Here is a 23,740-nt window from a genome sequence, read left to right as displayed (position 1 = left end):
AATAAATGGATGATTCAGTGAGGTTTTATTGAACCAAGAAACTATCTCCCTTGAGTAAACAGTGATCTATATGAGTGTCTCTGGAGTTATTGATTTCTAAGAGTTAGAAAATTATTTAATTCTTCCATTCATGAAAAGCCTCTGAAAAATCCCAGAATGTATGTGCAAAATGGTGTTTATAAGTGCATTTTCCTAGGCAGAACCAAGTTTTCAGCTGTTTCTCCAATGGGGGTGATCCTGAAGAGATAAACTAACTAGTCTAATGAATCCTCTCTATTATAGCCCTTATATCATATAAATAGCCAGCCAAACTATGTATACATACCTCCTGTGATGACATTTTCACCATTACAGGAGGCAGTCCAGCCTATTTTCATATTTTGCAGCTTAGCTTCTGATTGACCACAGCTCCATCCTCCAGAGTCACACAGAACAGATCCAGTGCCCACGCCACTTGACAGCCTTTCACGTATCCATAGACAGCTGGCATGACCCACCCTTCCTTCTCTTAAGCAGACTGTAAATCCTCAGTTCTTTCAACCCGAGTCAAAGCTCCTGCTACATCTGCACCCTGGAGTTTTCAGGACACTCAGGACTCTGCCCAACGCCAACATGGGTGACCCTCCCAGAGCCAAACACAACCTTCACGTCCCTGTTCTGGGCACCTTGACTGAAAGAGATTAACAGTTCATCAACTGAGGGCAGCTACTTCACCCCACTGACTTAGAGTTAACCAAAGCTCTTATAATTTTTTCCCTCTATGGTTTGCAGTTTCTCCATGACCCTCCAATTATGTTCATGCAGTTCATTTGAGGATCCTACTAGAAGATTTTACAAGTATCCCTGTCAAATGTCTACTTTTTTTTTTTATAAATTTTTATTAATGTTAATGGAGTGACATCAATAAATCAGGGTACATATATTCAAAGAAAACATGTCCAGATTATCTTGTCATTCACTTATGTTGCATACCCATCACCCAAAGTCAGATTGTCCTCCGTCACCTTTTATCTAGTTCTCTTTGTGCCCCTCCCCATCCCCCTCCCCCTCTCCTCCTTCCCTCCCGAGCCTTTTTAGGTCTGTTTCTTTCAGCTGAGGTTCCTACAGATCCTCGAGTCCTATCATTCCAAGTGTTAGCTGCCACCCCCTCTCACAGCTTCTCTCTCCCTTTAGTTCAGATGGGTTTTCATACAGGTTAATGCCTTATAAATATGCAACTTTTGCTACGCAGACTTTTTATCTTTATCTTATCATCTCTAGAGTTCTTAGCTGTACTTAACTAGCGGGACGGATAAGGAAAAGTATGTCTACTCCATCTTTCCAGAAGCACTAATCTATTTATGAAATACTTAAGCTACAGAGCTATAAGACTAGTCTGAAGATACCTAAAAGTCCACAGAGCTAGTTAATTTAGTTCTGGGGGGGTGAGGCAGGAAGTGGGTGCATGGGCTGGATTTGGCCACCATGCTCTCTTTGTGCAAGAGGCCACCCCTTCCAGACTGACTTCCATGTATACCTTGGACAACTTCCAGTGATTACTGTCCTTCCAGTGAACAGGAGAATCAGAATGGAACTCATCTATCCCCCCCCCCCCCCGACCTCCAGCTGGCCCCATGGGCACACCGCAGCCCTGTTCCAGTCATGTGATCACTCCACATGAGTGGAGCTGGACACCAATCCAACTGTCCTCCTCATAGCCAAAATGTCTTCCAATGTGGACTGCCAGAACTGAATTCTCCCCACTCCCATTCTTTCCCACTCTCCTGCCATTCCCCACTGATATTCGCCAAGGTCCAGATGATCAAGCAAGCAGTTTCTATTAAAACATGTATGACGTCAGAGTAATGGCGGGGTAGGAAGCGATACCGATAAATCTCCCCCAAAACTCAACAAGATCTTCAACCAGAAACAGAAAAACCTATACTTGGAGCTTCCAGATGCTTCGCAATACACCCAAAGGTATGATTGAGTAAAAAATTGGCTAAATATATAACCAAACCCCGAAGGAAATAGGGAGTAAGAAATGCTCCGCCTTCCTCACTAACCTAAACAGGGCGGCTTTCTCTGGTAACTGTGAATATAGAAACTGAGGCGGGCAAAGAGGGTGAATACATCCAGGCCGCAAAACAAACGGCCGAACCAGGCTGTGGCACGGAGATCCAAGCCAAGGAAAATCTGATCCTGTGGCAACCCGGGCAATACAAGCTAACACTCGCGCCAAACCCAAACAAAGAAAGACAAGCGGCGCGGCCATTTCACCCGGTCTCCTGGCTGGTGCGCAGTTAGTGGGCGAGAGATTTCTTCCTAGGCCCCGGGAGTCAGTGCCCGTGTTGCCTCACGGAGAGGCAGGGTCAGAGGCCTTTCTGTGGGCCGAGGGCAGAGTCTCTGGGCAGCCCCAGCGCCCTGGGAAAGCCACGCACGGGAGGGAGTGAGAACTAATTCCAACGGTGGAGATTTTCCGTGCCGGAGGGTGTTTCACTCAGAGGGAAAGCGGCCGGCCTCATATCCTGGTTTGCGCGCGCAGATAAGGAGTGAGCGATTCCTCCGAGTGCCTCGGCAGTGCGCGCCCGTGTTATCGCATAGAGGAGCAGAGTCAGGGGCCTTTGTGTGGGCCAAAGCGGAATCTCGGGCCGCCCCAGCGCCTTGCAAAAGCCGCGCACGGGGACGGAGCGAGACTCAATTCCAACGCTGCAACTTTTCCCTGCGGTTGGGGGTTTCACTCAGAGCGTGAGACTGCTGGCCGGATATCCTGGTCTGCGCGCGCAGCCAGTGAGTGAGAGTTTCCTCCAAGCGCCCCAGAAGTGGGCACCCGCTTGTGTTACCGGACAGAGTGGCAGAGCCAGAGGTCTGTGAGTGGGTGGAAAGCCCGCCTGATTATGCTAGCAGCTCTGACTGACTGAGCCTTACCCAGAGCCCTGTGCTGAGTGGAAATAGAGTGGGGAGTTGCCAGCTCTTTGAGCCTCTTACTATCCAGGCAGAGGCAGCAGCAACCCCATAGCTGGATTATCAGGCTACTAATTGAGGAAGGAAAGACTAGGAGAAAGGCTCTAGGAACACGGACTCTCTCACTGTCGGAGCCTATAAATGCTAATAGCCTAGACTGCCAACGAGACTAAAGCACAATACATGACATTGCCATAGAGACTTATCAACTGCAAACCTCCACCTGAGCGTGGCAAAGGGGCAAAACCCGGGGTACAGAGTCACCGACCAGGAAGAGGGAGAGAAAAGAAAAAGCAAGAAGATAACCTCTCAAAATCAAGAATAATCTGCAGACTTTATAACCTATCCCATTTTATTATATTTGTTCGTTTGTTTCTCTTATCTTCATTCTTGATACTTTTTTTTTCTCCTCCTCCAATTTGGCCGATTAACTCTCTGCCGGTCTTACTCTCTCCTCTCCTTGAACTACACTACCCATAAGTGTTACATCTCCCATTATCTTTTCTCTTCTCTTCCTTTCTCTCTATGAGGGTTGCACTCCAAAACCCTTAACTCTCTCTCTCTCTCTCTCTCCTTTCTTTTTTCTTCTTTTAGTGGTTCCCTCTTTTTTTTTTCTCTCTCTCTCTTTCTTTTCTCCCTCTATATTAGTTTCTTCCTTTCTCCTTTACATCTCCTCTCACTCAAACCTCAATAACAAACAAATTATCTTATCTGGGACTCAAACTTATGTTTCTGGCATTCTGGGGGGTTTTTACTTCACCTTTTTAACTCACTAGCAGTGCTCCCATCCCTGGCTCTCCATATTATCTAGTTCTTGTTCCACTAAATACAATAGTAATTTTTTAATTTGTCCCCCCATTTTTCCGTTTTCCTCTTAATCCTCTCATCATAACTCTTAGACAACCAACACCTAAAAGCAAATCATTTTATTCTTGACCCAAATTTTTTCCTTATTTGCTTTTTGTGGGTCCATACGCTCTTTTTTTTCTTCTTCTTCTTTTTTCTTTTTTTTTTTTTTTTTTTTTGTTTGCCCCTTTATTACTTTTCCCCAATTCAGGCCCTCCATCACAGGCATTGTTTGTTATAATTCACAGTCCACCACAAGATTTTATCAAGAAAGAGGGGAGAGGAGAGGAGAGGAAAAAAGGAGGGGGGGAATAATTTCCTTTTTTTTTTTTTTTTTTTTTTTTAATTTTTATTTTATTTTATTTTTCTTTATTTCATTATTAATTTTTTTTTAAAAAAACAACTTTTTTCAATTTTTTTTTTATTATTTTTTTTAAACTTTTTATTCTTTATTAAATCTCATTAATACTATCAACAAAACCACCCTCAGATGCCATTAAGGAAGAGAAAATCGAATATCATGGATACAAAAGAAAGAGAGGTAACACAGCTAGATGAGGAAAAATCTATGGAGAAAAAATTTAATATATTGGAAACCTTGGAGCTAAATGACAGAGAATTCAAGATAGAAATCCTAAAAATTCTCCGAGATATACAAGAAAACACAGAAAGGCAATTTAGGGAGCTCAGAAAACAACTCAATGAACACAAAGAATATATGTCCAAGGAAATTGAAACTATAAAAACAAATCAAACAGAGATGAAAAACTCAATTCACGAGCTGAAAAACGAAGTAACAAGCTTAGCTAATAGAACAGGTCAGATAGAAGAGAGGATTAGTGAAATAGAAGACAAGCAACTTGAGGCACAACAGAGAGAAGAAGAAAGAGACTCAAAAATTTAAAAAAATGAGATAGCCCTACAAGAATTATCTGACTCCATCAAAAAGAATAACATAAGAATAATAGGTATATCAGAGGGAGAAGAGAGAGAAAATGGAATGGAGAACATACTCAAACAAATAATAGATGAGAACTTCCCAAGCCTGTGGAAAGAACTAAAGCCTCAAGTTCAAGAAGCAAACAGAACTTCAAGTTTTCTTAACCCCAACAAACCTACTCCAAGGCATATCATAATGAAATTGACACAAACCAACAGCAAAGAAAAAATTCTCAAGGCAGCCAGGGAAAAGAAGAATACAACATATAAAGGAAGGCCCATTAGATTATCATCAGATTTCTCAGCAGAAACTCTACAAGCTAGAAGAGAATGGACCCCAATATTTAAAGTCCTGAAAGAGAGGAACTTTCAGCCACGAATACTATACCCATCAAAGCTATCCTTCAAATATGAAGGAGAAATAAAAACATTCACAGATACAGAAAAGATGAGGGAATTTATCATCAGAAAACCCCCACTCCAGGAATTACTAAAGGGGGTTCTCCAATCAGATACAAAGAACAAAAAAAAACAGAGCCACAAGTAAAAGCTCCAAGAAGAACACAATAAAACCAAATTTAAACTGTGACAACAACAAAAAGAAAGAGGGGGAGAAGATGGAGATTAACAGTAGCAAAGGACGATGGAGTGCAAAAGTACTCACAAAATACTTCGCTACAATGAGCAGGGTAGGGACCCTTTTCATTATTCAAAGGTAACCACCATTGAAAAAACCACCACAGAAGCACATGAGATAAAAAAGATAGCAACAGTGGAAAGATGTATGGAATACAACCAAATAAAAACAAAAGATAGAAAAACAAAAGAGAAGGATCAAACAAGACACAAAACTAACAGAAAGCAAGATATAAAATGGCAATAGGGAACCCACAAGTATCAATAATTACACTAAATGTAAACGGATTAAACTCACCAATAAAAAGGCACAGAGTAGCAGAATGGATTAAAAAAGAAAATCCAACTGTATGCTGCCTACAGGAAACTCATCTAAGTAACAAGGATAAAAACAAATTCAAAGTGAAAGGCTGGAAAACAATACTCCAAGCAAATAACATCCAAAAAAAAGCAGGTGTAGCAATACTCATATCGGATAATGCTGACTACAAGACAGGAAAAGTACTCAGAGACAAAAATGGCCATTTCATAATGGCTAAGGGGACACTGAATCAAGAAGACATAACAATTCTTAATATATATGCACCAAACCAAGGAGCACCAAAATATATAAGACAGCTACTTATTGATCTTAAAACAAAAACTGACAAAAACACAATCATACTTGGAGACCTCAATACACCGCTGACGGCTCTAGATCGGTCATCCAAACAGAGAATCAACAAAGACATAGTGGCCTTAAACAAAACACTAGAGCACCTGGATATGATAGACATCTACAGGACATTTCATCCCAAAGTAACTGAGTATACATTTTTCTCCAGTGTACATGGATCATTCTCAAGAATTGACCATATGTTGGGCCACAAAAACAACATCAGCAAATTCAGAAAAATTGAAGTTGTACCAAGCATATTTTCTGATCATAAAGCCTTGAAACTAGAATTCAACTGCAAAAAAGAGGAAAAAAATCCCACAAAAATGTGGAAACTAAACAACATACTTTTAAAAAATGAATGGGTCAAAGAAGAAATAAGTGCAGAGATCAAAAGATATATACAGACTAATGAAAATGACAATACGACATATCAGAATCTATGGGATGCAGCAAAAGCAGTGATAAGAGGGAAGTTCATATCACTTCAGGCATATATGAACAAACAAGAGAGAGCCCAAGTGAACCACTTAACTTCACACCTTAAGGAACTAGAAAAAGAAGAACAAAGACAACCCAAAACCAGCCGAAGAAAGGAGATAATAAAAATCAGAGCAGAAATAAATGAATTAGAGAACAGAAAAACTATAGAAAAAATTAATAGAACAAGGAGCTGGTTCTTTGAAAAGATCAACAAAATTGACAAACCCTTGGCAAGACTTACCAAGGAAAAAAGAGAAAGAACTCATATAAACAAAATCCAAAATGAAAGAGGAGAAATCACCACGGACACCGTAGATATACAAAGAATTATTGTAGAATACTATGAAAAACTTTATGCCACTAAATTCAACAACCTAGAAGAAATGGATAAATTCCTAGAACAATACAACCTTCCTAGACTGAGTCAAGAAGAAGCAGAAAGCCTAAACAGACCTATCAGTAGAGAAGAAATAGAAAAAACCATTAAAAACCTCCCCAAAAATAAAAGTCCAGGCCCTGACGGCTATACCAGTGAATTTTATCAAACATTCAAAGAAGACTTGGTTCCTATTCTACTCAAAGTCTTCCAAAAAATTGAAGAAGAAGCAATACTTCCAAACACATTTTACGAAGCCAACATAACCCTCATACCAAAACCAGGCAAGGATGGCACAAAAAAAGAAAACTACAGACCAATATCTCTAATGAATACAGATGCTAAAATACTAAACAAAATACTAGCAAATCGAATACAACAACATATTAAAAAAATAATACATCATGATCAAGTGGGATTCATCCCAGAATCTCAAGGATGGTTCAACATACGTAAAACGGTTAATGTAATACACCATATCAACAAAACAAAGAACAAAAACCACATGATCTTATCAATAGATGCAGAAAAGGCTTTCGATAAAATACAACACAATTTTATGTTTAAGACTCTCAACAAAATGGGTATAGAAGGAAAATATCTCAACATGATAAAGGCCATATATGATAAACCATCAGCTAACATCATATTAAATGGCACTAAACTGAAGGCTTTCCCCCTTAAATCAGGAACAAGACAGGGTTGTCCACTCTCTCCACTCTTATTTAATGTGGTACTAGAGGTTCTAGCCAGAGCAATCAGACAAGACAAAGAAATAAAAGGCATCCATATCGGAAAAGAAGAAGTAAAGGTATCACTTTTTGCAGATGATATGATACTATACATCGAAAACCCCAAAGAATCCACAAAAAGACTACTTGAAACAATAAGCCAATACAGTAAGGTCGGAGGATACAAAATTAACATACAGAAGTCAATAGCCTTTCTATATGCCAACAATGAAACAACTGAGAAGGAACTCAAAAGAACAATCCCCTTCACGATTGCAACAAAAAAAATAAAATACTTAGGAGTAAACATAACAAAGAATGTAAAGGACTTATATAATGAAAACTATAAACCATTGTTAAGGGAAATCGAAAAAGATATAATGAGATGGAAGAATATACCTTGTTCTTGGCTAGGAAGAATAAATATAATCAAGATGGCTATATTACCCAAAGCAATATACAAATTTAATGCAATTCCCATCAAACTTCCAATGACATTTTTTAAAGAAATAGAGCAAAAAATCATCAGATTTATATGGAACTATAAAAAACCCCGAATAGCCAAAGCAATCCTAAAGAAAAAGAATGAAGCTGGGGGCATTTCAATACCTGACTTCAAACTCTATTATAGGGCCACGACAATCAAAACAGCATGGTATTGGCAGAAAAATAGACACTCAGACCAATGGAACAGAATAGAAAGTCCAGAAATAAAACCACATATATATAGTCAAATAATTTTTGATAAAGGGGCCAACAACACACAATGGAGAAAAGAAAGCCTCTTCAATAAATGGTGCTGGGAAAACTGGAAAGCCACATGCAAAAGAGAATGAAACTGGACTACAGTCTCTCCCCCTGTACAAAAATTAACTCAAAATGGATCAAAGATCTAAACATAAGACCTGAAACAATTAAGTACATAGAAGAAGACATAGGTACTCAACTCAGGGACCTGGGTTTTAAAGAGCATTTTATGAATTTGACTCCACAGGCAAGAGAAGTGAAGGCAAAAATTAATGAATGGGACTACATCAGACTAAGAAGTTTTTGCTCAGCAAGAGAAACTGATAACAAAATAAACAGAAAGCCAACTAAATGGGAAATGATTTTTTCAAACGACAGCTCAGATAAGGGCCTAATATCCAAAATATACAAAGAACTCATAAAACTCAACAACAAACAAACAAACAATCCAATAAAAAAATGGGAAGAGGATATGAATAGACACTTCTCCCAGGAAGAAATACAAATGGCCAACAGATATATGAAAAGATGCTCATCTTCTTTAGCTATTAGAGAAATGCAAATCAAAACGGCAATGAGATACCACCTCACACCTGTTCGATTAGCTGTTATTAGCAAGTCAGGTAACAGCAAATGTTGGAGAGGCTGTGGAGAAAAAGGAACCCTCATACACTGTTGGTGGGAATGTAAAGTAGTACAACCATTATGGAAGAAAGTATGGTGGTTCCTCAAAAAACTGAAAATAGAACTACCTTATGACCCAGCAATCCCTCTACTGGGTATATATCCCAAAAACTCAGAAACATTGATACGTAAAGACACATGCAGGCCCATGTTTATTGCAGCATTGTTCACAGTGGCCAGGACATGGAAACAACCAAAAAGCCCATCAATAGATGACTGGATAAAGAAGATGTGGCACATATACACTATGGAATAATACTCAGCCATAAGAAATGATGACATCGGAACATTTACAGCAAAATGGTGGGATCTTGATAACATGATACGAAGCGAAATAAGTAAATCAGAAAAAAACAGGAACTGTATTATTCCATACGTAGGTGGGACATAATAGTGAAACTAAGAGACATTTATAAGAGTGTGGTGGTTACGGGGGGGGGGGGGGGGAGGGGGGAATGGGAGAGGGATAGGGGGTGGGGAGGGGCACAAAGAAAACAAGATAGAAGGTGACAGAGGACAGAGGACAATCTGACTTTGGGTGGTGGGTATGCAACATAATTGAACGACAAGATAACCTGGACTTGTTATCTTTGAATATATGTATCCTGATTTATTGATGTCACCCCATTAAAAAAATAAAATTATATAAAAAAAAAACAAAAAAAAAAAAACATGTAAGGTTGGCATCGCATGACTTTTCCTTGACCTATGTTCTTCTAGACTGCTTTTACATCTTACAGTACTGACTGGGTTTCCTATTCACAGTATTTTGCAAATATATAGTTATTAGCAATTTGTGTGTACCTCTTCATGTTACTTCATTTTATCTTGACAACAGCTCTGTAAGAGAGCCGGGACAACAGTGTCACGCTGTTTTTTATATGAAGAAACTGAGACATTAAGTAGATTTGCTCACGGTGACATGGTATTAGGTGCCAAAGCAAAGACTAGATAGATGTGCTTTCTCAGTCGGAGTTTATTCCATGCCATGATCTTGGCTTCCATGATTCTATAATAATGCAGTTACCATTTGATTGCCAAGCAATCTACAAGATCTAGTCTTGTAGACATATACTCACTACTGAATCTGAGGCTCAGAAAGTTTAAAATAACTTGCCTAATGCCAATTCGTTAATAAGCGACAAGGCACTCTTGCTCTGTTCTTGGACCGCAGTTCTTCCCATACTACAGATCCTCTCTTTCAAAAACCTAATTTATTCTATGGCTGCTCTTCTAATTTTCTAAGTCTCTACTAACATAATCCTGTTTTCATCTCCAAAATCTATTCCTTTTTCTATGGTGCCAAGTGCAGATTTCCACTCAAATTGCTTTTCATCATTTCAAGCCTCATATAACTAAAAATGAACCTGTTATCCTCACCTCTCTAATGAGGTCCCCCTCCCACCTCTCTATAGAACCGACACTCGTCCAGCCACTGCACACAGAACCTAAGAGTCGATGCATTCCTCCCCTCGTCCCCCATATACTGTCAGTCACCAAATTCGCCTGAATATTCCTGTGAAGCCACTCATCTTTCTTCCCCGGGTTATTTACTCAAGGCCCTGAAACTGATGTTATTGGGTCAGCTGTCTTGAAGCAGAATGTGCAGGTTTCAGGATCATCCCCATTGAGTTCATCTACTATGCCACTGTTTCACTAATCTTATTTAACACAGTTTTATAATATTACTCCCTTACTCCCACCATATATAAACCTTCCACAGTCCCATAACCCACAAACAAGGAGTCTAGAATCTCGTGTGCAATTTCCAAACCACCAGATTCTGCCTTCCTCTACCCACCTGGGCAGGTTGAACCAGCCTAGTCATTGCTCATCTCCATAGCATCACCCATGTTTCTCCCCACCCCTAACCACCTCTCTGTGCACTTTGCTTATTCATAGTTTATCTACCCTTTAGATGTAAGTCACACTTCACCTCTCTCAAGAGACCAGGTGTTCCAGAACCCATAAAATTGTAAAATTCCTGCAACATGTATAGCTTGTGCTATCCATCCAAGCACCAGGCTGTTCTCTGACTTGAGTTGTTTATCTTTGTTTTGTGTGAGTTGGTCACATCTCCCATCTGGACAGTAAGCTCAGAAAAAATGGGGGAAATGGGACATAGCTCATGTGCCTTTGTTCCCCACAACTCCTAGCAATAATGCCAAGCATAAAGAGGAGAGTCAATAAATCACTGCTTCTGAAAGTGTTAATATGCATTTGGCAGCCTTGCTTCCCTGGGTTGAGGTTTGTGGATCACTTCGTGGGATATTGAAGAAGGTAGTGTACAGACAACATTTTGAGAAGCCCTGATTTTTCAGAATCAGTTGAAAAAATTCATGCCAAAGGTAGGCGTGATGTTGGTTTTTATTCTTATGCTCATCAACTAAATCTGCAATAACTTAAATACACACATTTTCTGTTACCCAAGAGTTTTTTTTTGAAAATGAAGATAGCTATGCATAAAACAAAATTCTATTTACTTTGAAGGATATGAGATACTCAACAAATTTCTCACATTCCAGAGGCAAAAATTTGGTCTATACCTGGTTTTATAATAATTTCATGCAGATGAACTTGAAAACCCATTTGCAGACTGGGCATGGAAGTTAGAATGCAGGACCATTTGTTAAAATGTAATTCATTACGCAACCCAGCAAATATGGTTTTAAATGAATAATCTGACATAAATATACAGATAATGAGGCAGAGGACTATAAACAGATTCATGCTGATGCTCTTAGCTTTACAGAATTGTTTAATGAATTCCCTTCCAAAATTTAGAATATGTTGAATATTTATAGAATTAAATACAGTAGAAAAAGTGAAACTGATAGTTCAGAGAGAAGAATAAATAAAAGAGATGCTTGCAAATATGTTTTGCATTTAGGTTAATAACCCACACCTAGATAAAATTGTGTAGTTGTTATGAAGCAAGTATGTTACATTATGGATTTTTTCTCTACAGTGGAAAACTAGAGAATTTAAAGATGGCCACAAATTGTAGAGTGTATTGTAGGTAGCCAGTTTGAAGTTAAGTATGGTTTTTGCAATGTAAACTATTTCTGGTTTCATTGGTGTGCCGGTCACTTGTCAAAAATATGCCCATGTTAACAACTACAATGTAAAGTTAGGGTATTGTTTTCTTTTTGGAAGGTATAAAGAGCTTGGTGTAACTAACACCTTTCTTTCTAAGTTTCCCCCAATAAACAGCAACTTTGATTATACTTGGATATCAGTAACTGGGAGACGATCTATCACTCTTCTGGGCAGTTCTAATTATTAGAACTTTCTCCTTCATGATGCAGAAATTTGCTTCTCGTTTACCCTCTAGTCCCAACCTGCCCTGTAAAATTACTCCAGACAAGCCTTCTTTCCTTACTTCGTAAGAGTTTTTCTAGTATTTAAACTTAACTTTCAGATCTCCTTTAATTCTTCTTTTCTTCTGGCTAAAAATTCTTAACTTCTTCAACTCTTTCTCAAGTGGCCTTTTCTCCAGAAGCCTCACCAATCTAGTCACCTGCCCTCACCATTCTGTAACTCATTACCATCTCACAAAGCGTGGCTCATACCATTTAGTACAGGACTCTGACTTTGGCCTACCTAGAACAGAATCTAGGGAAACTACCTCATATAATGTTCACCCAAGACTTTCTATTAATACTACCTAAAATTACATAAGCTATTTTAGTAATTTCACCATACCATTGGCTCATATTTAGTTAATTACAAACCTCAAAGTTCCCATCCCCAACAATGAACTATTTTAAGTTGTGTCTCCTACGTTCTGTACATATTAAATAGTTGCAAAAACTATATCAACACTCTACATTTATCATTTTACAGGCAACTGCTCTTCCCTCCCCTATAAAAAGTCCCTAACTTTTAAGCTCAGGTCACTCTGTTCTTTCCTAAAGATATAAGCACCTGGTTCACTGTCACTCTCCAATCTCTGCCATGGTCCTTGTGATTTCAGTAATCATACAGGTGATTATTTCACTCTCGGGCTTGCCATTCTTCTGGACTCCACACCTCCAATGACCTTGTCCTCCACCATCTCAGTCTCCTACTCCCCTCAATAACTGTGTTCCTTTCTTAGTCTCTGTCAAACACCCACTCTCTCATGGCCCTCTGTATTTTAAAGTGACTTTTCCAAAGCTCCCCAGTCAATAATCTATTTCAACTTTAAAATAAAAACAGAATCCAGAGATCTTTGAGTTATATTCACCAATGGTTATTTTTATGAAGACAATAGAATCAGACAATTAAATAGATATAGTAAGACTGACAGGGATAGATTTGATTTGATTTTCCCCCCAGCTACATTGTCTGAGCAAGCTGTGCTCATATTTATTTATCCTGTGCTGACCTCAGAAAACTAGCTCATACCCTTGTGTCCATGGGGAGAGATTATTATAATGTCCTTCTAGTCTAGCTTCCAGCAATGACTTGAGAATGAAAAGAATGAAAAATGGCACAAAAGGAACTGTACAGCTAAACCAAATACTAGTGTGAAACAGAAAGATGCACGTGTTCCAGGAAACCACAACCTGTGTTTAGCATAGAGTCTTACACAAAGGAGGCATTCAGTAAATGTTTACTAAATTGAATTGTACTGTAATAGTTTTTCACTTTACAGATAACAAAAACTTTTCATAATCTGTGCTATCCAGGATGGACTGTATATTAAGCAAGCTAATCCACAACTCATCTCTAAACCATCAGAATGAGAAGTACATGGACAGCCTAGAAAAAAAGAGGGGGGCAGGAAGGCCTATGGTATATTTGAGAAGCAATGAGCAGGCTAAGTTTCCTGGAACAGTAAGTTCATGAAGAAGGAATTATGCTGGAAGCCTCCGTAAAATTTATCAATATATTTTTAGGGTATGTAAGCATTTCTAAATTTTAATTTAACCTTATTTCAATTTTCTACATGAAAGGACATATACTGTACACACTGCCAGAAGTGTTATTGATTATATTCAGAGACAGAAATAAATTGCATTACTCTTTTACTCTTCTTAGATGTTCTGTATTACATTGAAAAGGCAGATGGAGTGTTCCTTCCCATTTCAATAGAACTGTTGCTTTCTCAAAAGACGAAAGGAAAAGGAAGATTGAAATTTATTCTTTCTGAAGGGGATTACTGGGAATGACTCCAAATAAAGACACGCACCTACCAAACACATCCATCCACAAATGAAGACAGTCAATCCAACTTCCACATGGATTTTAGAAGATTATTGTTAATGTGTATTGTAAAATTTATTATATTAAACAGAATAAACATAGATATATAATCATTTTGAAAATTATTTAAATGTTATAAATTAAAAGTATTTCCAATACAGTATCACAGCCAGTGTTGAAAATATAAATTTATGAGCACCACGGTCTAAGTAGGGTAAATTGGGAAAATCTCTTTATTTTTATCTATCACCTAGAAATTTAAGTCAAATTATCTATAAGTCAGTACTACTGAAACAAATCTTACTGGACTGATTTCTCCAGACCATTCACTATTCTGTTCTTCATTTTGCCTTCCAAGTGTGAGGCAGTCAATGAGTTAATTTCCAAAGTGGCCAATGAGTTAACTTCTCATCACAGCATTTTGTTCAAATGTTCTATTTTAAAGTCTTCCTTTAAACAAAGGGCCATTCTTCTATTCTTGTGTTATTGTATGCTCCTTTTGAATAGTTTCCAGGAATAACCAATCATGGAGGAAAAAAACAGTTGCTCTTAACATCCTTTGTATAAAGTTATTAGATAATGGCACTGATTTCTGATTAACAACTCTTACATGTTGTAGCCCACACACACATGAAGCACTAAAAGTTCCCTTGGCAACAGACATTATTTCACATGCCCATTATAAATTTTAGATATGAAAAATTAAAGAAAATGTTACTTTTGTTACATTGTAGCACAAGAGACAGAGAAGCAATAAGAAGACCTGAAAATACAGTACTGGTAGTTTCACAGTGCAGCTTTAATGCTCTTTAAATATATATTCATTCTAGGACACAACTAAGAAATAGTTTTGAAAATGCTGCTTTGGGAAATTTAATTACCATTAATATATTAAAATAAATAACAGAATTTCTTTCCACAGAGCAAGAATGGTGGTGTTTTTCAGAAAAATAAAGGGTTTTAAAAACATCTATATCTGTCATACATTGTATAATTCCATCTGAAAAAGAAACAAAAATCTGTTTAAAGTATATCACAACAAAGTCTAAGTTACTTATTAGTTTGATTTGAGTTCTAAAGAGCACCATTTTATTTTTAAAAAGTAAAGTAGTGTGTTTAATAGGCTTCTTCTCGATTTTGTATCTGATAAAGTTCAAGATACACCTGCTGACTTGGCTTATAGCAATAGAACTGCCAAAATAACAGACAAGAGAGCTGGCCCAGATTCTATTCAGATGTTTCAAGATCTAGTTATTTACTGAGATATCATTTCTGGCATCTGGGTCTCCTATAATAACCTATCTAGTCTACCAAATAGGAAACACACAGTTTTAAAATATCAAACAATCAATGGCTATATGAGAAATTTCTTCAGAAATAATGAACTAAAAAACTTCTATATAAATATGTGCTATAAAATAAAATTTTATTTCTGTAAAATATGTGCTCTTTTCCCCCTCCCTTTCTTTTCCACCCATCCAGAGTTAATATCACATTTGATTGTATTACTGTATTTGTTGCCTAGGATAGGAAACCCCTATGATAGTTAACACAGTAAAATATTTCTACAATAATGATGATGATGATGATGATGATGATGAAAATTGCAACTGCCTACTTTGTGACAGGTGGAGTTGTTCTAAGCATTTTATAGCAATTCGTTGTAGTGGATAGTATGTTACTGAGCTCAGGGTGCTTAGCTTCCTCTCCCTGATTTATCCACCTTGGTGACACTGATGGGATATAGGCCATATCAATAAAGAAATAATTTACTTTGATGTGGTGGATAAAGGTTCTGAATCATGAGCTTTCCTCAACAAAGAATGGTAATGGTAAATCAACAAAAAAGGTACATTCATTTACCTACTATCTTTTGCCATCTTATTTTGAAATTATAAGAAGTTTTGTTTTCTCTTTATTTAGATGAAGAAGTTGAAAGATAGGCTAGGTAGCCATTCTTAGTCTTAAATCCTCGCTTTCACATAGAATAATTAACATATGGCAAATAGGGTTTTCTGCTTTCTTTCTTTGCTTATGATCCCCACTTTTCCTCTTCCCTTCAGAATGCTGACATTTTATTCAACGCATTCCCCGAACCTCCATTTCTCAGCTCAAGTCTTGTGCTGGAGCACAGTTAAAGCTACCTAAGGCCACTCCACATGACCCATGAGAGCAGTGGCTTAAGAAGGGGGTTCCCCTAAATCAGCAGCCAAGAGCTGGAAAGCCAGTCCCACTACTCTTCCCCTCCTCTGGGAGCAACCACCGCCCCAAGGCCTTCCAAAGCCACAATTCCAAAACTACACACTCCCATTACACCACAACAAAGCTTTCTCACGGAACAACACAACACAGCACCCTATACCCACTCCCTGGAAACACAGCGCTAACCAGGCCAGCAGCTCCTCCCCAAAACGTGCCTCCCACATCTTTTGGCCAGTGTCCCAGAGTCCCTGGTCCCCTCTGGGCACCTGCACGCTCTGGCTCCGAGTCAGGCGAAGGGAGGCCCAACCCAGGGCCATTTCAAAAGCCCGTGTGGGTTCAGACTGCTGGTAAACTGTGCCTCGTCCGCTCACCACCACCCAAGTCCTTTAACACCATCGTCAGGCTGACCACCCTAAGGGGTTCCAAGTTTCAGTGTTCCCTGTAAGATGGGAGCGTCCGGGCAGCTGGGAAAGAAAGGTTTTGGGCGAGGGCTGCCACAACTCCCAACCCACTTGCAACGCTGTCGCTCCTAAATTAGGCATACACACCTTTTCCGAGCGGGGAGAGGGAGAGACGGAGGATGGGAGGGGAACTGGGATGAAATAGGGTGTGGCGGTTCGTACAGGGAATGAGTAAGAAAGGGACAGGGAAAGCCTCATCTCCGTCCCGGACCGAGCGGGGTGAAGGGGCGCCGGGCCGGCCGGCCGGCCGCTTTGTTGTCGGCGTCCCCGTCGCCGGCGCGCGAGCGCGCGCAAACACGCCCCCCAGACATCGCCACCGGCAGGGGGCCCCGCAGCCCCCGACCCCTGGCAGGAGCGAGAAACTTGTACGCGGGCGCTCCAGCGCCAGGATGCGGCGGTTCGCCTAGGAGGTCCATTTTAACAGCCGAAAGAATGATGATCATTAAGTAAAAGAATCAATAGTATTTTGTTTTCTTCCAAGTCTCTGGGAAAATAAAATTCAGGTTTTCTGCCCGTTCGCTACTATTTACAGGGGCCGGTGGCGAAGCCGGGGCGGAGGAGGGTGTTCCCGGCGCTCGCGGTGGAGACACGAGGAGGGCGCAGAGCCGACCTGCGGGGGGGACCGGCTGGGGGGCCCGGGCCCCGACGCCAGCGCCGCCCGCCCGCCCGCCTTACCTGTGGATGCGGTTTCCATGGCAACGGGCGGCGGCCGGGCGGGGCTCGAGCCCAGTTCCCGCGGCTCCGCTTCCCCCGCCCGGGCGCCCCATCCCCGGCCGGACTCCCCCTCCTGCGGCGCGGGCTGGGCCCCTTTCGACGTCGCCGCTCCGTCCTCCCCTTCCCCCCGGTCCCCGAACCACGGGGACCCGGGGCCGGCCAGCGGCAGCAGCTCTTCTTGGGGGTCCGGCGGCGCGGCCATGGCTGGCGGTCCCCGGGACGCGGCGACGGCGGCTGGGCCCGGAGCCGAGGCGCGGAGGCTGGACGGGCGGGCGCTCGCGGCTGCCGCCCCCGCCGGGACTCGGGGCTCGAGAGGCTGCGGTGTCAGCGCCGCCGCCGCCGCCGCTGCAACTCCGGGCCGAGCTGCCGCCCGCCGCGCCCCGCGCCTCGGCTCCTCCTCCTCCCCCTCCCCGGCCCCGCCGCGGCCGCCGCCCGCGCTCCTCCTCCCGCGCCCGGCCCCGCCGCGCTCGCCCGAGCCGGCTGTTACGCAGGTGAAAATGGCCTGTTGGGCCGAGGCTCCCTCGGCAGCCGGCAGCCCCGGGCCTGCGGAGGGCCGGCCCCGCTTACGGGATGTGCCGGATCCACTTGGATCTTAATCTCATTTGGGGAGGAATCAAAGGAAAAGATGCGCAGGTAGCAACGACCCCCCCACCCCCAGTGGGAGCGTGAGTGAGGAGGCGAGCTGTCCTCCCAACTCACAAAGTTAAGCCCGGTCTGGTGTCCTGGACACCGAGGCAAAGAAAGGAAGCTGGAGACCTCAAGACCTCTGTTCTGAGAGTGACCACGGTCAGCGATGGAGAGGCCTCAGGGCTGCGCGCGGACGAGTGGTCCTGATGGTGCTGGTGGCAGATGGAGACGGGGGAGTGTGCAGCCCGAGGTTCAACGCTGCCGCCGTAGATTGGTTTTCCAGCACAGGGCTGAAAGTAGTGGATGGAGTACAGGAAAAAGCTCAGGAAAACCTTCGGGGAAGAAAAGCTGACCAGACCTCATTCCTACAAGCACTGAGGACAAATGGAATGGCACAAGTAGTACAAAAAGAAGCTCTGTCTCCTTTCAGAAACACCGAGCCAATGCCATCCAAACTGGAAGCTGCCTGTGCTAATATTTATTTGTGCTATTTTATTTGAGAAGTTGGGCATTCCAGGAAGCTTGCTGCTTCTGCTGCTTTTTCTTTTCCTTTTTTTTTTTTTAAATTTTCAGCCCTCTCTGATAAGGTAGAAGATATATGACAGAAAAACCAACACTCAGAGAGAAGTGACTTGCCTGATAATGTATTATTCTTATATTTAGACCCATCTTTTCAAACAAGACTTCCACTTCTTTTTGCTTCCTAAGTTGTCTGTCTATAAAATAACGTGGTTGTATAAAAAAAAAAAAAATGCAGCCCAACACAGAGGGTGGGTGAATAGGCTTCTCTGCTGCTCCTTCTCTAGAAATGGTGGGGCGTGAGCTGACGTTCTGTGAAGTGTTGTGGGACTGCTAAGCCACCATAGGCATATTGAGGATTTCATATCTTTCCGTTTTTATACTCAATTTCAGCACCGTTCAGACGTACCGCAAAAATGCTGACACTTAAAAGCCTAAGTTTTGCCCAACTTTTGTTATACTAATATATTAATATTCAAAAGATGTTGTATCAACCTTGGGTAGCTCGGTTGTTCTAGAGCATCATCCCTATATGCCAAGGTTGCAGATTGGATCCCTGGTCAGGGTACATACAAGAAGCAACCAATGAATGTACAACTGAGTGGAACAATTGATGTTTCTCTTCTCTCCTCTCTCTCTTTCTCCTTTTTTTCTCTAAAATCAATCAATTTTTTTTTAAAACATTAAGATGCCCTGGCCGGTTGGCTCAGTGGTAGAGCGTCGGCCTGGCGTGCAAGGGGTCCCGGGTTCGATTCCCGGCCAGGGCACACAGGAGAAGCGCCCATCTGCTTCTCCACCCCTCCCCCTCTCCTTCCTCTCTGTCTCTCTCTTCCCCTCCCGCAGCCAAGGCTCCATTGGAGCAAAGATGGCCCCGGCGCTGGGCATGGCTCCTTGGCCTCTGCCCCAGGCGCTAGAGTGGCTCTGGTTGCGACAGAGCGACGCCCCGGAGGGGCAGAGCATCGCCCACTGGTGGGCAGAGCGTCGCCCCCTGGTGGGCGTGCCGGGTGGATCCCGGTAGGGCTCATGCGGGAGTCTGTCTGTCTCTCCCCGTTTCCAGCTTCGGAAAAATACCAAAAAAAACCTAAGATGTGTCAACGTAGAGAAAATATTTTTACTCAATAGAGAATAAATGTGGCCTGCTAGTGCCAGATGTCCCTAGTCTAATAATCATCAAAATTTTATACTGTTGGTATCTTCAAAAGTTATGATGAACATGTTTATTATCTTGATTGTGGTGATAGCTTTGCAGGTATATACATGCGTCAGAACTCATCAAACTGTTCACTATGTGCAATTTCATATATATATCAATTTTACCTCAAGAAAGCTATAAAAATTATCCTCTCCAACAATAGCCACCAACAGAGTCTTGGTTATCATGAATAATCATGATTTTTTGTATCTTCCTATAGGAAAATAAGCCTGAGTAAGAAATCTGTAAGATAAAAAGCTTTCCACGGCCATCTTTTTGTGTGGCTTAATCCTGTTGTATAATCGAGGGCACTTGTGGGACTTTTCAAATCTATTGTTTAGAATGCCCGCAAGCATTGGAAATGTCAGGTGGAAATTTATCATACTTTCATTATTAATAACATGCTAAGAACACAGAAAACTAATGATATAACATTTAAGTGGTTTTTGTTGGGTACTGAAACTTTGAGAATTGTTATGATAAGGCAGTTACATACAAAATAATATGGAGTGTGCTATTTTGTTTCTCTGAGAAACATTAATGAAAGTCATCATTTCAAAACTGGAATAAATATGCAAGGCTCTTGATTGATAGTTTGGGGATATCCTTAAATTGATAAGGAATTTTGGGATATGATTCTGAATATTTTCCACATTTCATCAGATATTAATCAATAGTCTAATTGAGAATGGGGGAGGGGATAGCCAGTTAAGTATGATTAGATTTTACTTGTTAGGGGAAACTAAAATTTCCCATTTTGAGACTATTTCCATTTTCAGTATAATTAAAATTTCATTTCGATAAGCGACTCTATTTTGCTCTGCCGAAAAAGGTGTGCACACTCTTTCCATTTTAGAAATTTTCACAGCTATCTTATCAAGTTCTACCTCTGGACACATACAGATTATAATTGTCTATCTGGAGAAAGAAATCTGCAGTTTTATTCTATGGTTTGAAATTACCAATGTTTATCAGTATTATTTATTCTACATTTGCACTTCTGTGAACTGACAAAGCTCGACTAATTTGAAAATTGATGGACATAATAACACACAGTCAACGATGAAATTCCAAGGTTTGCTGAGTTGCTCTAATTCAGCGATTTTCAACCTTTTTCATCTCATGACACACATTAACTAATTACTAAAATTCTGCAGCACAACAAAAAAATTATATTTTTTGCTGACCTGACAAAAGAAAATAGGTATAATTTTGATTCATTGACACCAAATGGATATTGTTGTGTTGTCTGTTGTCATTTTTTTATGTGACAATCTAAGGGAAAAGAGGTCAGTACCCCTAACTAAATAGTCAGGTATTGCATGTTTTAAGATTCTTGTGGCACACCAGTTGAAAATTGCTGCTCTAAGTTATGAATTGCTCTAAAATGTTTTTGAAATAAAATAGGATTGGCACTTGGGAAGGATTCTTATCAAAAAGAGTTGAGACAAAAGAACTGTCAGGTTTTCTTTTCAGCTGTTGTTTTTGGAAAAGAAGTTTTGTTCATTATTTCAAAAGAAGGAATCTGGTGTGGAATAATTATTTAATGCTAACTTAACTTAGACTAAACCTTAGCTCACGGGGAAAAGGAATAGGGGAAACTGCAGGAAGGACACCACAAGTAACAAATTTTAGCTAAATTAAAATCCTATCTAGCCTCAATATTAAAGTTACCTAATAGCTCTGTGCCTCAGTTTCCTCAACTGTAACTTGGATTTTTTTTTTTTAAGGAAGAGAAGGGGAAACAGAGAGACAGACTCCCACGTGCACCTGACCAGGACCCACCTGGCAATCTCTGTCTGCGACTAATGCTTTGAGCTATTTTTAGCAACTAAGGCTGTCATGTTGGAACCAACTGAGCTATCCTCAGTGCCCAGGGCCAATGCTGGAATCAAAGGAGCCACTGACTGAGAAGAGAGAGAGAGAAGAGGGAGAGAAGCAGATGGTCACTTCTACTGTGTGTTCTGACCAGGCATTGAACCCAGGACATCCATACACCAGGCCCATGCTCTACCCACTAAGCCAACGGGCCAGGCTAACCTGGATATTTTAATAGTACCTTCAGCACTGGGTTTGGGAGAGCACCAAATGGGTTAACATATATGTACAGAATATTATCAAGATATAATAACACATGCCAAATCATTTCCAGAAAATGGTTTATAATAGTAAAAGCTTAGCCTAAGAGTCAACAGTAAACACTTCAGACATTTAAAGAAAATTAGATGAGGAATAATCCTCTATATTGAGTTACCATTGGTCTGTTTCTAGTAGTAGTTCCTCTATACTAAAAGACAAACCTTACATAAAGATAAATATACTTCAAAAATTCTTTTAATTAAGATAAGTGTTTGACTCAGGATGAAACTCACTGTGGAATTTCAAATTTCTCTGAAATCATTGTGTGTGGGGTTGGTTCAGGGGTTAATTTGTCTATATGGTATGTTTTGCAGCTCATTTTGCAACATGATGTTCACTCTCCCACAATGCGTGGATGCTCTTGAACTCCATTTCCTACTGCAGTGAAAGAATATTTAGATTGAAACTAATTTATAGAAGCTATAAGCTAGTGCATAAAACAGTTGTTTTCTCTAAGGGACCACTACAGCACTCATTAAGTAGCACAACACATTTGGAACACACCAGGCTCCTGCTGTCCATGGAGAGTGGCTGCTGTGACTTAATCTGTTATCTGAGGCCATAAAACATAGATGCTTCTAATGTCCGCCAGTAGGAGTAGAAAGAGGAAAGTTGATAACTTTTCACTCAATCCAGTTTTGTTTTCTTAGTTTGTACATTTGAGTAAAACTGCAGACCTTTTATTTCTTGGGGCAAAAACATGAATTGAGGTCTGTAATTTGAATTCTTCATGCTTTGGCTTCACAATTAATACACCTTTTAAGACCTTCTGAGCTTGAGAAGCAAACCAAAATGTACAGATAGACATTGGTTGCTTTTAACTAGTTCTTTGCAATTTACAAACAGATCTCATTTAATATACACACATGCATTTAATTTCTAAATTTTGGTGAGAGATATGGTATTTCACAGTCATTTTTAAATTTTTTATTTAGTTGAAGTCCAATGAATTAAGAGTTTTTTTTTCACATTCTTCTTGTTAATTTGTATTTTTTAGTAACAGCTTTACTAAGATACAATTTACATACAATACAACTTAAAGTGTATATAATTCAATGGTTTTAAGTATAATAATATGATTGTGTAACCATCATCACAATTTTAAAACATTTTCATTACTCCAAATAGAAACCTCAGACCCATTAACAGTGGCTCTCCACCCCCACAATCCCAAATCCAGTCCTAGGAAGTCACTAATCTACAACATGAATTTATCTATTCAGGACACTTCATAGGAATGAAATCATACCTTGTGTCATTTTGTGTCTGCCTTCTTTCCTTTAGCAGAATGTGTTCAGAGTTCATTCATGTTATATGGCATTTATCAGCATTCTATTCATTTTTATTTGTAAATAATACTCCATTATATGAATACCACAATTTGTTTATTCATTCATCAGCTGATAGGTATTTAGGTTGTTTCTATTTTCTTTCTATTACAAATAATGCTGCTATAGTGTTCGTGTACATGTTTTCTTTTATCTTGGGATATAAGGACTAGAATTGCTGGGTCATATGGAGACTCAACATTCTATTGTTTAAGGAACTGACAGAATGTTTTCTGAATAGCTGCCTCATTTGAAATGCCCACGAGCAGTGTATTTTGGTTTCAATTTCTCCACATCCCTGCCAACAGGTATTATCTGTTTTTTTGTG

The 23,740-nt window shown here is 40.4% G+C and overlaps 1 protein-coding gene across 1 annotated transcript in view; it reads right to left on the bottom strand.

The window, feature by feature from the left end:
• Positions 1-17,974, bottom strand: part of RTN1 (reticulon 1) — a 201,243-nt gene extending 183,269 nt beyond the window's left edge. Inside the window, exon 1 of the mRNA XM_066342722.1 lies at positions 17,569-17,974. Coding sequence (XP_066198819.1) covers positions 17,569-17,809 — 241 coding nt within the window. The 5' untranslated portion in view covers positions 17,810-17,974. The remainder of the gene's footprint in view (positions 1-17,568) is intronic.
• Between the last annotated feature and the right edge of the window lie 5,766 nt (positions 17,975-23,740).

The sequence above is a fragment of the Saccopteryx leptura genome, chromosome 6 (genome assembly GCF_036850995.1).
Source record: "Saccopteryx leptura isolate mSacLep1 chromosome 6, mSacLep1_pri_phased_curated, whole genome shotgun sequence".
In the NCBI taxonomy this organism is placed as follows: Eukaryota; Metazoa; Chordata; class Mammalia; order Chiroptera; family Emballonuridae; genus Saccopteryx; species Saccopteryx leptura.
The sequence above is the reverse complement of the archived record's forward strand: the minus strand, read 5'-3'. Positions and strand labels throughout refer to the sequence as shown.